The following is a 13,693-nucleotide window of genomic DNA, read 5'->3' as shown; positions in this document are numbered from 1 at the left end:
TGGGCCTTCTCTAGTTGTGGCAAGCGGGGGCCACTCTTCATCGCAGTGCGCGGGCCTCTCACTATCGCGGCCTCTCCTGTTGCAGAGCGCAGGCTCCAGACGCGCAGCGTCAGTAGTTGTGGCGCACGGGCTTAGTTGCTCCAGCGGCATGTGGGATCCTCCCAGACCAGGGCTCGAACTTGTGTCCCCTGCATTAGCTTCTAATTTCATTCTTTTACATGTAGCTGTCCAGTTTTCCCAGCACCACTTATTGAAGGGGCTGTCTTTACTCCATTGTATATTCTTGCCTCCTTTATCAAAGATAAGGTGACCATATGTACGTGGGTTTATCTCTGGGCTTTCTCTCCTGTTCCATTGACAAGATGCCTTTTTTTAATAGCACCTAGCATAGTACCTGACTGATAGCAAGTGCTTAATTTAGTACAGTGGTTCTGGGAAGCCCTACATCAGGCTAATTTAGTCAGAATTGGTTTTTTAAAAAGAAAGCTTCCCAGATGATTCTAGTATGCTGCAAAGTATACTAGCAAAGTAGTCTAGCAGAAAAGTATTGACTGGAATTATGAAACCTAGCTTTTCCTCCAAGCCTTGCTGCAAACCACCAGTGTCCTGTTGCCCCTGGGCCTTACACACCATCTCTGTACAACAAGGAAAATGGACCTCTCTAAAGTCCAGTCTAACATTAAAAAAATCAGGGCGAGGAGCTCTGCAGAACCTGACCTCTCTGATGGCTCAGGATGTTAACCACACAAGACCTTGCCGAGTTCTAAGAACTTGCACCTTTACAGGCTGAATTTTTCATTATATCTCTTGCTTTAAGATGTCTTGGGCATCCTGGATTTTTTTTAAGTGGAAATTATACTTTCTGACACACGTCTTTAGCATGTTTTACGTTTGATTCTAGGTAAAAAGCAATGCAGTCCGGGCCCTTGGAAATTTGCTTCATTTTCTGCAACCATCTCATATAGAAAAACCCAGATTTGCTGAAATCATTGAGGAGGCTATCCAGGCCCTAATTTCTACTGTTCTAATTGAGGCTGCCATGAAAGTCCGATGGAATGCTTGTTACGCAATGGGAAATGTATTTAAAAATTCTGCTCTTCCCTTAGGTAAGAATGTCTCCCTCTTCTCTCTGGTGGAGGGCCTCTTTGGACAGCACACACCAGTGTGCATTTTTAGTAAAGCCACAGTATTATTCATAATGTTTTAAAAAATGGAAACATACCGAACACCCCAGTTTAGGGGAAAGGTGAGATAAATCATGGTATATATATTCAGAGAGATACTTTGTTGCCACTTAAAGTTATGTTTACAGAAAGTTTCTGGTAATCTGGGAAAATACTTCTGATGTTAAGCAAATTAAAACAGGATATGAAAATTGTTTCTACAGTACGATCTCAGTTAATGGATAGAAAAAAGACTGCAAAGAAATTAGTCTAATTATTAACAGTGGTTGCCTCTGAATGGGATGATGAGTAGGATTTTATCTGCTTTCATTTTCTAAGTTTTTTACAGTGAGCATCTGTCATTTTAACAATCAGGAAACAAATAAAGGGGAAAACAGACCTGGGAGGAAGAGGGTATAAATTGGAGATTCCATATGCGTCCTTGGTACTGAAGTGGAATGCTGCGTAGGGATCTGCCTCTGAGTAATGACATGCTGTGCACCTTGATATATCATCAGTGGCTGACAGCTGCTTGGGTGTCTGGATCGCAGCCTCCTAATCCCAGTCGCTTGAATTGCCAGCATTTACCTTACATATTTGTCTCTGTGACAAGATTTGAAACATAAGTGTGTGTTCCTGGAGAGGTGAAGCCATTCTGGACCAGCAGAGCCTGCATCACGTTAGGGAAATCTGGCTCTTCTCCCCTTTACTGCCAAGAGCGTCCAGGCAGACCAGTCAGCCGGGAACCAGTGGAGATGTAGCCTCGTGGCTTTTTCCACTGAGGAAACAGCCTGAAGTAACCTTTGGGGTTGGAGCTCATGGAAGCTGGGTATCTGCTGCCTGTCTTCAGAGACATCAGAGATGTTGGGAAGGGCTGGGAGCATTAGGGAAGCTGCCTTCTACTCTGCTGCCCACCTTGAGGACTGAGAACTCCCGAAATGGAGTAAGTGGTAACTCTGACAAGGAATAAAGCTGGCCGATTTCCTGGGGCCAACAGGAAGCGAGAGGAGCCAAGAATCTAGGCATCATCTTCTCAATATTAGAAAATTGAGCCTTCACTTAATCTGAGTCCTCTGTCCCCCAGTCACTGCCTAGACAGTATTTTCTTTTTCTTTGCAATTAAATGCATGACTTGCTTTGTCCAGAGCAGGGTCTAGATGCTAATCTGTGTGATGAAATGGCTTTTGCCAGCATGAGCAGGGCTGGACAGGCAGTTGTGCACTTTGTGCACTGCTCAGAAGCACCCGGCCGAGAGGACAGGTGGGGCTGCAGTTCAGTCCCTGCTTCTCCCACCAAGCCTCACCCTCTCAGACGAGCATCTTCCCAGAGAAGGAGCCTCTTTCTAAGTCACCAAAGTTCCTATTCAGGGTAGCAGAAGTCCTGAGCACATGTCATGCTCATCTAGGGAAAGGGAGAGCTTTGGGAGCCGGTACTTGGCCACTTACCTAGGATCCCATAGTCACTCACCACCCCGATCTTGTAGGATTATTGTGAGAATTCAATGAAAACATAAAATGACTAACTTGAGCACCAGTGTATGTGCTTCCTTCTACCCCTCTCACCCCACTTATTTTTAAACCTTTATTTGCTTTAATGACTATGGATTCTTTCTAGGAACAGCCCTGTGGACCTCCCAGGCCTACAACGCCCTGACATCAGTTGTGACATCATGCAAGAACTTCAAAGTGCGCATCAGATCTGCCGCTGCCCTTTCTGTCCCGGGCAAGAGAGAGCACTATGGATCTGTTGACCAGTACGCTCAGATCTGGAATGCATTGGTCACTGCCTTACAGAAGAGTGAAGACACCACAGACTTTTTGGAATTCAAGTACTGTGCTAGCCTACGGACCCAAATCTGCCAGGCACTGATTCACCTCTTGAGCTTGGCCAGTGCCTCAGACCTGTCCTGCATCAAAGAAACCCTTGAATTGAATGGGGACATGGTCCAGTCCTATATCCTACAGTTTTTAAAATCAGGAACAGAGAGAGATGACACTGGAGCGCCCCACAGCCCGCAGGAAAGAGACCAGATGGTCAAAACAGCCCTGGAGCACATAAGCAGTGTCCAGGCACTGGCTGGCGACACAGCCAAAAGGGCCATCATGGGCTTTTTAGAAGATATCCTGACCGTTTATTTTGACTCATCTGGATCACAAGTAGCACTCTTAGGATTAACAAATCGGTGAATATTTTACCGGACCTTCCATGTGTCAAGTGATGACAGGAAGACCTGAGTTTGAGCATCAGATGTGTGGGATTTAATCTTAGGGGCAGAAACAGTCCTTTCACTATTTATTTAGATTGCGTTAGCAGCTATTTAAATTTTTCTCAAAGGGCTCAGCCACTTTAGAGAGTGGTTTCACTGTGTTGGCCATGGCCATGGTTGTTGGAACCCCTGACCTGTGCACGCAGGAGCCAAGGAGTTGGGTTGTCTTGTGGGCTGAGCAGACTGGGGGTTGTCAAGAGTGTTTAGTCTCAGAAGAGTATTTTTAGAATAGCAAAAGGATTTCGGAGTTAGAATGTTGTATATTGTGTCTCTGGGAATTGTTTTTCTTTTATAATAAACTAATGTAAAGCAGTGTGCCCATAATCTACCATTTTTATCAAGTTGCATTTATAGAAAGCTGTGAGCAGAGCTGCTGTTCAACCAGTTCGTTCTGGTACAGCTGCATCAGTTGCTAAAATACTGAGACGGTTCCTTACAGGTTAATAAATAGCGGTTGCACTGAGCTCCCCAAGTGGCAACCCTGGAAGCCCCCTCCACGCCTTCCCTCAAGCCTATAAAGAGTGAACTGGCACGCAAGGGCCTCTGGCCTAGGCCCATGTCCATTTCACCCTGGCCGTAACATCAGCTTCTATCTGAATTTCTTAATGCCCTTTAGGAGAATGTGGTCCCATATGCTAAATTTACGGTTTTGCCACTTTTGGGTTTGTGCCTTAAAAAAGGATTCTTTGTTTAATTTAGATGATTACAAAGAAAGGTTTTTAAGTTATATTTTGATAATGCCCAAGCAGTTATAAAAAGTAATTTCTCACTGAAAAATTATTGACATTTAAATTTTGTGTACATCTCTTGACCACCAACAATTTATTGGAAATTATTTCAGTCAGGAATTTAGAGATATTTAATAAAAGATTCCACACTTATACTTGATATGGGATAAATAAGAATCAAGATACGTAGAGTGGGGTTGGGCAATATATTATTTACCTATGGTTATTTAGCTTAAAATACATATTTCACAGCATGCATACGTCCTCAGTTTTTCTTCTTTGCCCTTAAGTTACTCTTCTCCCTCTGTGTTGTTGCATGTTCAGAAAATACTGTTTAGGCAAAGACTAGGGAACAGAGTGCTCAGATAGCTGAAGGCTCACTTTTCTGTTGATAGAGTACAAGTTTCCAAAGAATGAGACTACCAGCACAGTAAAAACTACCATATAGAGCATTCTTTAGACTTGCTTTTCTTTGGAGATGATTCTGGACACGATTTTTTATAGAGGCCATGGAACTGAGTTGAACCTGTACTGACCCTGCAATGAATCTTAGGACTTCCTTCTCTTGAAGGAATATATTCTTAGTAGCAGTTTATTTGCTTGTTGTTTTCATGAAAGTAAAAATGTGTCATATATAACTTATTCCTGGTTCTTTGGGCTTTCACTGGTGGGTTCCTTGATAAAATATCTGTGAAGTGACTTTGAATGGTTTTACTTGATGATTCACTCTTTTCCTTTGCTTATCTTGAATAAAATCTAATTTTTTTCTTTCTAAACCTTTTGCTTCCATTAAGGTGTCCAGGTTTCTGAAAACAGATGTTAATATTCGTATGCAGGGAAAAAGCAAGGGTAAGCACTTCTAGAAATTCCATAATGCAGGGTGTGGGCTTCCGTCCCAATGGGGTGCTGATTCTCTTCTCCCTGTGGCTTTGTGGGTGTACACCTGGGCCAGGGGCTCCTCTCAGACACCTGGGCTGGGGCCTCAGTAAAGCTGCCATTATGAAAGGAAGCCACTCAGAGAATAAAGGGCCGGAACTTATTTGACGCAGAAACAGTAGGAAGTCTGGCTCTGATACAGAATTCTAATTCAGAATGCCAAATTCTGAACTTTCTTTTGATATCTGAAAGAAAAATTTGGAGGAATCAGCTTGGCACAGATGTCTAGATCCTTTATTCATTGAACTGACAGCATTAGGAAACATCACTTATATTCAAACCTTTCCTGTGAAACCCACTAATTCCTGCCCAATTCTAGAACCCGAGGAAGACGCACACTGTAACCTCTTTTGTAGAGTTAGTTAATGGTAGAGCCAGTGCCCTAAGGTGATTAGAGGGTAGACAGAAACCTCCTGTAGAATAGCAGGGCAGCAACTTCCCTGATTTTGATATTTGTATGTGAATCCAGACGAGGAGCAGAATCTCACCAACGTTAAGAGCGAAGTGAGTTCTAGTTACTCCGGGTCCTCCGGCTTTCACCTCATTAATATACTGCAGCCTCTCTGGACACATTCTAAACAGGAGCAGCTGTGTCAGTGGAAAAAGCCCTTCCTTGAGAATTATTGCTCTGCAGTCTATTCTATGACCTAGTAGGACTGACTCTAGGAACACAGGTATTTTTTAAATTTAGAAGTTCTGTTGACAAAATGTTATCACATTGATAGGTCAAATAAGAAAACTCATAAAAATGGTCATTTTTATGGATACTGAAAGAGCACTTGATAAAACTCAATGTTCTTTACTGATCAAAAATCCTTTTAAAGATTTTAAAGAATAAAAAAAGATGCTTCGTTAACATCATAAAATATTTCTATCTTGATAGTGACTTTGCTAAAAAAGTCACAACCAAGACAAGCAAGCCTGTCAGCACCACTGTTACCTAACATTGTGTAATTTGATAGTGTGATTAAATAAACCAAAAGTAGAATTTTCCAAGTTTTTTCAAAGAGAGGTTCCAAATTATCTTTATTTGTAGAACACCAGTCTGAGGGATGGAATTCACAAATAATTATTTGTAGAAAATCAACTCAGAAAATAATAGAATAAAAGTTCTGTAAGGTAGCTGGTCACAAAGTAAATATGCCAAAATCAATAGCTCCTCTATATATCAACAATAACCAGTAAGATTTTTTTAATGTTAAAAAAGATCCTATCGGGCTTCCCTGGTGGCGCAGTGGTTGGGGGTCTGCCTGCCGATGCGGGGGACGCGGGTTCGTGCCCCGGTCCGGGAGGATCCCACGTGTCGTGGAGAGGCTGGGCCCGTGGGCCGTGGCCGCTGGGCCTGCGCGACCGGAGTCTGTGCTCCGCGACGGGAGAGGCCGCGGCAGTGAGAGGCCCGCGTACTGGGAAAAAAAAAAAAAAAATCCTATCACAATAGTAATAAAAAGAATAACATACCCAGGAATAAATCTAACCAAAGCCTATGCAAGAATTTTGTGAAAAAATTAAAAATTTTTGGAGGTCATAGAAGACGACATTAAAAAAAAAAAAATGAGGGCTTCCCTGGTGGGGCAGTGGTTGGGGGTCCGCCTGCCGATGCAGGGGACACAGGTCCATGCCCTGGTCTGGGAGGATCCCACGTGCCACGGAGCGGCTGCGCCCGTGGGCTGTGGCCGCTGGGCCTGCGCGTCCGGAACCTGTTGCTCCGTGGCGGGAGAGGCCACAGCGGTGAGAGGCCCGCGTACCACAAAAAGGGGAAAAAAAAAAAAAAAAAGAGAAGATATACCATGTTCCTAGATAGAAGAACCCTTTATTATAAAAAGACCATGTCTCTCTGAATCTGTAAATTTAGCTTAAGTCCTATCAAAAACAATATTTTTAATGGCAAAATGATTCTAAAATTCATCTGGAAAAATGAATGTAAAAATTCAAACCAAGGATTAGGCTTCTAGCCACCACACTGCAGGGAAAAGAGAATCTCTTCCTCAGTTAGGGTGCCCTAAGGGAGCATTTTTCAGCCTTTGTAAATCCACGGCCCTGTTTGTTACATAAAAATCCATCTCTTATTCTCATTCCAGTCCTAGCCCACCCTGTCTCTCCCACTGCATGCAGCTGTAGTGCCTGGACTCAATGCATGGAGCAGCTATCTTGGAAAGGAAAGAATAACAGGAAGATCAGGGAAGGAAAGGGGAACTCCGAGTACCACCAAACTGGCAGTAAGTTATACTGTTTTTCCCACTCTGGTGTCTCCTGGCCTGGACTCCAAGCAGACAGAATCCTGGACCTGCATACCATGAAGGCAGAAGGAGCTCCCAGAGAAGCTGTCTATTTCTGGTCCTAGGATGGGGCAAGAGGGCCTATGTAAGTCAGAGAGAGTCAGGGAGATCCCTGTTTATTGCTGCTTCTCATCTCCCACTCCAGCCCCTCGGCAATCCCACTGCAGCAGAGGCTGTCACAGCCAGGCAGGTGCCTAAGACTTCAGGGAGGGGAACCCTTCTCTCTGACCAGAGGAAGTGCGGTCCCAACAGCAAGAGAGTGATGCCCATTGCTTTCTCTTGCTCTCTGGGTTTTCTCATTTGACTTCTTGGTGTGATAATATTTTGTTAATAGAACTGTGACACCAGAGGGAAATTTAAAACCGTGAGAATGAAGGAAGAGCAACAGAAATGGGAAATATTTGGATAAATAGACTATTTTTCTCATCTTAAGCTTTTTATAACATGTATAATCAGTTAAAACAAGACTTATAACATTGTCTGACTGGGTCTTCAGTGAATATAGGTGTAATACCCATGAAAGTTACCACATAAAGAGGAAGTGTGAAGAGATTTATACGGTAGTAAGATTTTTGTATTTCACTTGAATGATAAAATACTAATCCCAAACAACCTATGAAAAGTTAAGTATTTTTTAGTCGCTAGAGAAACCACATGCACACACACACAAATTACACAGAAGATATATTTAAAAACTCAATAGGTAAAGTGGAATACTAAAAAATATTCAAATAATCCAAAAGAAGACAGGAAACGAAAGACAGGAATGAAAAACATAGGGAACAAATAGAAAACAAAAAACAGCAGACCTAAATCCAAACATATCAACAGTTACATTAAGTTTAAAAGGTCTAAGTAAACTAATTAAAAGACAGAGATTGTCCGAATGTAAAAATATCCAAGACCCAGCTATATGCGTTTTATAAGAAACCCATTTAAAATAAGTAGTATAGGTTAAAAATAAAAGGAGAAAGAAAAATATACCATGCAAATACTAATCAAAAGAAATTTGGAGTAGCTGTATACTGCCAGACAAAATAGACTTCAGAGCAAGAAAATTTACCAGGCATAAACATGGAAATTGCATAATGATAACAGTGTCAAGTCACAGAGAAGACCTAACAATGCTAAATGGACATGAACCTAACAACACATCTTCAAAACACATGAAGCAAAGACTGATAGAACTGAAAGGAGAAATGGCAAGTCAGCAATTAACAGTTGGAGACTTTTAGCACTCACTCCTTTCTCAGTAACCAATAGGACAAATAGACCATATTCTGGATCATGAAACTGAACAGATTTTTAAGAATTGAAATCATACAAAGTATGATCTCTGACCATAATGAAATTAAGCCAGAAATCAATCACCAGAACATCTCTAATTACTTGAAATTAAATAACATACTTCTAAGTAATCCATAGGAGGTCGAAGGGGGAAGTCTCAAAGGATATTGGAAAATGAGAACTTAGAAAATACTTGAAACTGAACAAAATGAAAATACAATAGTATCTGATATATAACATATCAAAATGTATAGATGCAGCTAAAGCAAAGCTTTGATGGAAATTTATAATATTTGGTACTTATTTTAGAGAAGAAGAAAGGTTTCAAACAATCACCTAAATTTCAAACTTAACTAGGAAAATAAGAGAAAAACCTAGAGCAAGCAGAAGGAAGAAAATTATGCTGAGTGAAAGAAGCCACTCAAAATGTTACAAACTGTGATTCCATTTACATGACATTATGGAAAAGGAAAAACTTTAGGAATGGAAGACAAATCAGTGGTTTGCAGGGATTGGGATGGGGGCAGGATTTGACTACAGGGAAGCATGAGGGAGTTTTGGAGTGATGATGGAACTGTTTGGAGTCCTGACTGTGGTGGTAGTTACATAAATCTATGCACGTGACAGAACGCATAGTACAGAATACTCCCCCAAACATCTATAATTTAAAAAATCTCTCTCTCTCACACACACACACACACACACACACACACACACTCTCTCTCTCTCTCTCTCTCTCTCTCTCTCTCTCTCTCGATCTCTCTTTCTCACTGTACAGACTGTATCTTTGTACCATTGGGTACACATAGCCAACTGTGTGCCAGGTATAGTAGCACTAAATATATTTTTAAAATATATTTTAAAAGGTGGGGGTTTATCTTATGCCTAATTATAACGGTAATAATCAACACTTATTGGCTGCTTTTTATTTGCCAAGCACAAAAATGATCCTAGATGCATTAGGTTAATGCATTTCTAACACTTAAACCATCCTATTATAAACAAGAATATATTTTGTAGCTATTTCTATTACTTAAACATTTAAAATCTTTTTGGTTCTCTGATTCTTTTGGCAAACATTTTTTTAATTTTATTTTTTATTTATTTTTGGCTGCCTTGGGTCTTCATTGCTGCGCGTGGGCTTTCTCTGTTTGTGGCAAGCAGGGGCTACTCTTCGTTGTGATGCGCGGGCTTCTTATTGCAGTGGCTTCTCTTGTTGCGGAGCACGGGCTCTAGGTGCGTGGGCTTCAGTAGTTGTGGCATGTGGGCTCAGTATTTGTAGCTCCCGGGCTCTAGAGCGCAGGTTCAGTAGTTGTGGTGCACAGGCTTAGTTGCTCCGTGGCATGTGGGACCTTCCCAGACCAGGGCTCAAACCCATGTCCCCTGCATTGGCAGGCAGATTCCCAACCACTGGGCCACCAGGGAAGTCCCAAACATTTTTTTTAATTGAGATATTGTTGATGTACAATATTATATAAGTTTCAGGTGTACAACATCGTGATTTACAATTTTTAAAGGTTATACTGCATTTATAGTTATTATAAAATATTGGCTATATTCCTTGTGCTGTACAATATATCCTTGTGGCTTACTTATTTTATACATAGTCGTTTGTGCCTCTTAATCTCCTATTCCTATTTTGCCCCTCCCCCCTTCCTTCTCCCAACTGGTAACCGCTAGTTTGTTCTGTATATCTGTGAATCTGTTTCTTTGTTATATTCACAAGTTGGCGAACATTCTTAAAAGTACATACAAGTTGCAGCATGTCTTGGAAACTCAAGTTGTAAACTATAGCTATGTAGCGGGATGGCCAGCAGATGGAGACAGAGAACACAAAATGATTCAGACTCAGGGCTCTTACCAAAGCTGTGATTCTCAAGCTCGGGAGCTGCAGCACCTGGATTTCAGGTTGCTCTCGTTAGAGCAGTGTTTCTTACATCTGGCTGCACGTTGGCATTACTTGGGGAACTTAAAAAAAATACCGATTCTGAGTTTAGTGGTCGGGGGTACTTTTGCCATTGGGAGGTTTAAAATCTGCACAAATGATTCTAATTACAGCAAAGTTTCAGACCCACTACTTTAGAACACACACCAACAGGCGGTCTCAAGCTGGCATGTTTCAGAATCACCTGGAGAACTTGTGAAAACAAGTATCCAGACTGTTGTAGTCTTCATTCTTTGGAGAACCAGTGCATATTGAAACGTTGATATATCAACTTAAGACAGTTACATATATAATCAGGACTAAATCTGATATAGTCTCAGACTAGATTCTGATATATCAGAGTAACTTCAGGCATCAAATGTTTAAGAAAATTTTATAGGAGAAAAATTTTAATTGAGAAAACGCTAACCATGAACTTAATTTTTCCCCTGGAAATGGAGAGATGCCCTGGGCCACCCCTAGCCTGTCTTGTGTAACACAAGAGTAAGGTTCCCAAGACTGGCCAGCAGGTTCCCTCGTCAGAGAAACATAGCCTACACATGGTGTCGGGTTCCAGAAGTTTATAGTCGTGTTTGGTCATTCCATGGAAGGGCATCAGGAAAAAGTAGAGCTGCTCAGGCAACCGGATTCCCAGCCTTCATGGTGCAGGCTCCCCCAATTTTTTTCCACTTTCTTTCACCAAAGTGTTTAAATTATTTTAATATTAGAACCATCATAGATTCATCTTCTAAATAACATTTATTGATTTTCCATATTGTACAAGTAATGAATCTTCATTGTGGAACTTTAGGAAAAAACAAAACAATAAATATATGTAAGAAAGAATGACTTGAGATAATCACTATTATCATTTTGATATGTTTCATGATACATGTCTATGTATGTGTATACACTATGTGGACTCACACACACTTCAGTTATGTGTGTGTGCGCACGAACACTCTTCCAGATGTATTGTGGGAAATTAGTCTACAAAATTGCGATCATAACCTGTGTACTTTCTTGTAGCCTGCTATTTTACCTAACAATGTATCATGAGCACTAAATACTCTTCTAAAACATGACTTTAATGATTTGATAATAGTCCATAGTATCAGTATTCCATAATTTATCCAGTTCTCTATGGGACATGGTTTTCCAATTGTTTGTTGATTTATATGCACTCTTTCATAGATGTTAGAATTTTATCGGGATGTGTGATGTGAGGCAGAGGTGTGACTGTGTGCCTTCCCAAGCAGTCAGCCAGGTGTCTACACCACTGATGTAGTAATCACGCAATAAACAATTAAAACATACTTGGAAAACTATAAGACATTGATGAAAGAAATTGAAGATGATGCAAGCAGATGGAAAGATATACCGTGTTCGTGGATTGGAAGGATTAATATTGTTAAAATGACGATGCTCCCCAAGGCAGTCTACAGATTCAGTGTAATCCCTATCAAAATACCAATGACATTTTTCACAGAACTGGAACAAATAATTCTAAAATTTGTATGGAACCACAAAAAGACCCTGAATAGCCAAAATAATCTTAAGAAAGAAGAACAAAACAGGAGGTATCATGCTCCGTGATTTCAAACTATGCTACAAAGCTACAGTAATCAAAACAGTGTGGTACTGGCACAAAACCAGGTACGTAGATCAATGGAACCAAATAGACAGCCCAGAAATGAACCCACATTTATATGGGTAATTAATCTATGACAAAGGAGACCAGAATATACAATGGGGAAAAGGCAGCCTCTTCAATAAATGGTGTTGGGAAAACTGGACAGCTACCTGCAAAGTAATCAAACTGGACTACTTTCTCACACCATGCAGAAAAACAAACTCAAAATAGATTAACGACTTAAATGTAAGACCTGAAACCATAAAACTTCTAGAAGAAAATACAAGGCAGTATTTTTTGGATATGTCTCCTCAGGCAAGGGAAACAAGAGCAAAAATAAACAAGTGGGACTACATCAAACTAAAAAGCTTTTACACAGCAAAGGAAGCTATCAACAAAATGAAAAGTCCACCTCCTGAAAGGGAGAAGATATTTGCAAACAATATATCTGACAAAGGGTTAATATCCAAAATATACAAAGAACTCATACAACTCAACATCATAGAAATGAACAACCCAATTTAAAAATGGGCAGAGGACCTGAATAGACATTTTTCCAAAAAAAGATATACAAGGCCAATAAACACATGAAAAGATGTTCAGCACTACTAATCATCAGGGAAATGCAGATCAAAACCACAATGAGATACCACCTCACACCTGTCAGAGTGGCTGTCATCAAAAGGCAACAAATAACAAGAGTCGGCAAGGATGTAGAGAAAAGGGAACCTTCATTCACTGTTGGTGGGAGTGTAAATTGGTGCCACCGCTATGGAAAACAGTATGGAGATTTCTCAAAAAATCAATGATCGTTGATCCTTTACATGAAGGGAGAATCACATATGGTGAAGTTCATGACATGTGTACCTTTTGAGCTGAAATATGAACGCTCATGAGCCTAGATGTAAAGAACACTTGCTCTTGGTCAGGGAGGGACTGGTCAGACCCGCACCAGCAGGAGGTGGTGAAGTTAGGTAACTGGCCCAAAGTGGCGGAGTCTGAGCTCTTTCCAGTAACAAGCCCACCTTCCATACACAAACCCAAGTGTGTCCCATCACATGGGTTCAGATCGGAGTACCTTCAGGTCCCCACACTTTTGGAAAAAGTTTAGCAATATGTATCCCAAAAGCCTTAAAAATCTTCCCACCTAGGAATGCCACTTCTGGAATTATTGTAAGGAAACCATCCAAAATGCAGGCAACACCTACTGTATAGCACAGAGGACTCTATTCGATGCTCTGTAATAAGCTGTATGGGAAAATAGTCTAAAAAAGAGTGGAGGGCTTCCCTGGTGGCGCAGTGGTTGAGAGTGCGCCTGCCGATGCAGGGGACACGGATTCGTGCCCCCGGTCCGGGAAGATGCCACATGCCGCGGAGCTGCTGGGCCCGTGAGCCATGGCCATTGAGCCTGCGCGTCCGGAGCCTGTGCTCTGCAACGGGAGAGGCCACAACAATGAGAGGCCCACATACCGCAAAAAAA

At 41.3% G+C, this 13,693-nt stretch overlaps 1 protein-coding gene across 4 annotated transcripts in view; it reads left to right on the top strand.

The window, feature by feature from the left end:
* Nucleotides 1–13,693, top strand: part of HEATR6 (HEAT repeat containing 6) — a 63,878-nt gene that overhangs the window by 45,832 nt on the left and 4,353 nt on the right. For 2 of the 4 annotated variants that reach the window (XR_003004875.1, XR_003004874.1), the window contains 4 exons: nucleotides 902–1,106; nucleotides 2,778–3,345; nucleotides 4,952–5,006; nucleotides 7,172–7,309. Coding sequence is in view for 2 of the 4 variants with exons in the window: in XM_024757585.1 (XP_024613353.1) it covers nucleotides 902–1,106; nucleotides 2,778–3,345; nucleotides 4,952–4,967 (789 nt within the window). In the remaining 2 variants the exon portion in view is untranslated. Of the gene's footprint in view, nucleotides 1–901; nucleotides 1,107–2,777; nucleotides 4,857–4,951; nucleotides 5,007–7,171; nucleotides 7,562–13,693 lie in introns of those variants that run through there. The other 2 variants (XM_024757585.1, XM_024757586.1) reach the window with 2 other exon arrangements.

The sequence above is a fragment of the Neophocaena asiaeorientalis genome, unplaced genomic scaffold, assembly GCF_003031525.2.
Source record: "Neophocaena asiaeorientalis asiaeorientalis breed wild unplaced genomic scaffold, Neophocaena_asiaeorientalis_V1.1 scaffold327, whole genome shotgun sequence".
In the NCBI taxonomy this organism is placed as follows: Eukaryota; Metazoa; Chordata; class Mammalia; order Artiodactyla; family Phocoenidae; genus Neophocaena; species Neophocaena asiaeorientalis.
Note: the sequence above shows the minus strand (reverse complement) of the source record. Positions and strands in the feature narration are given on the sequence as shown.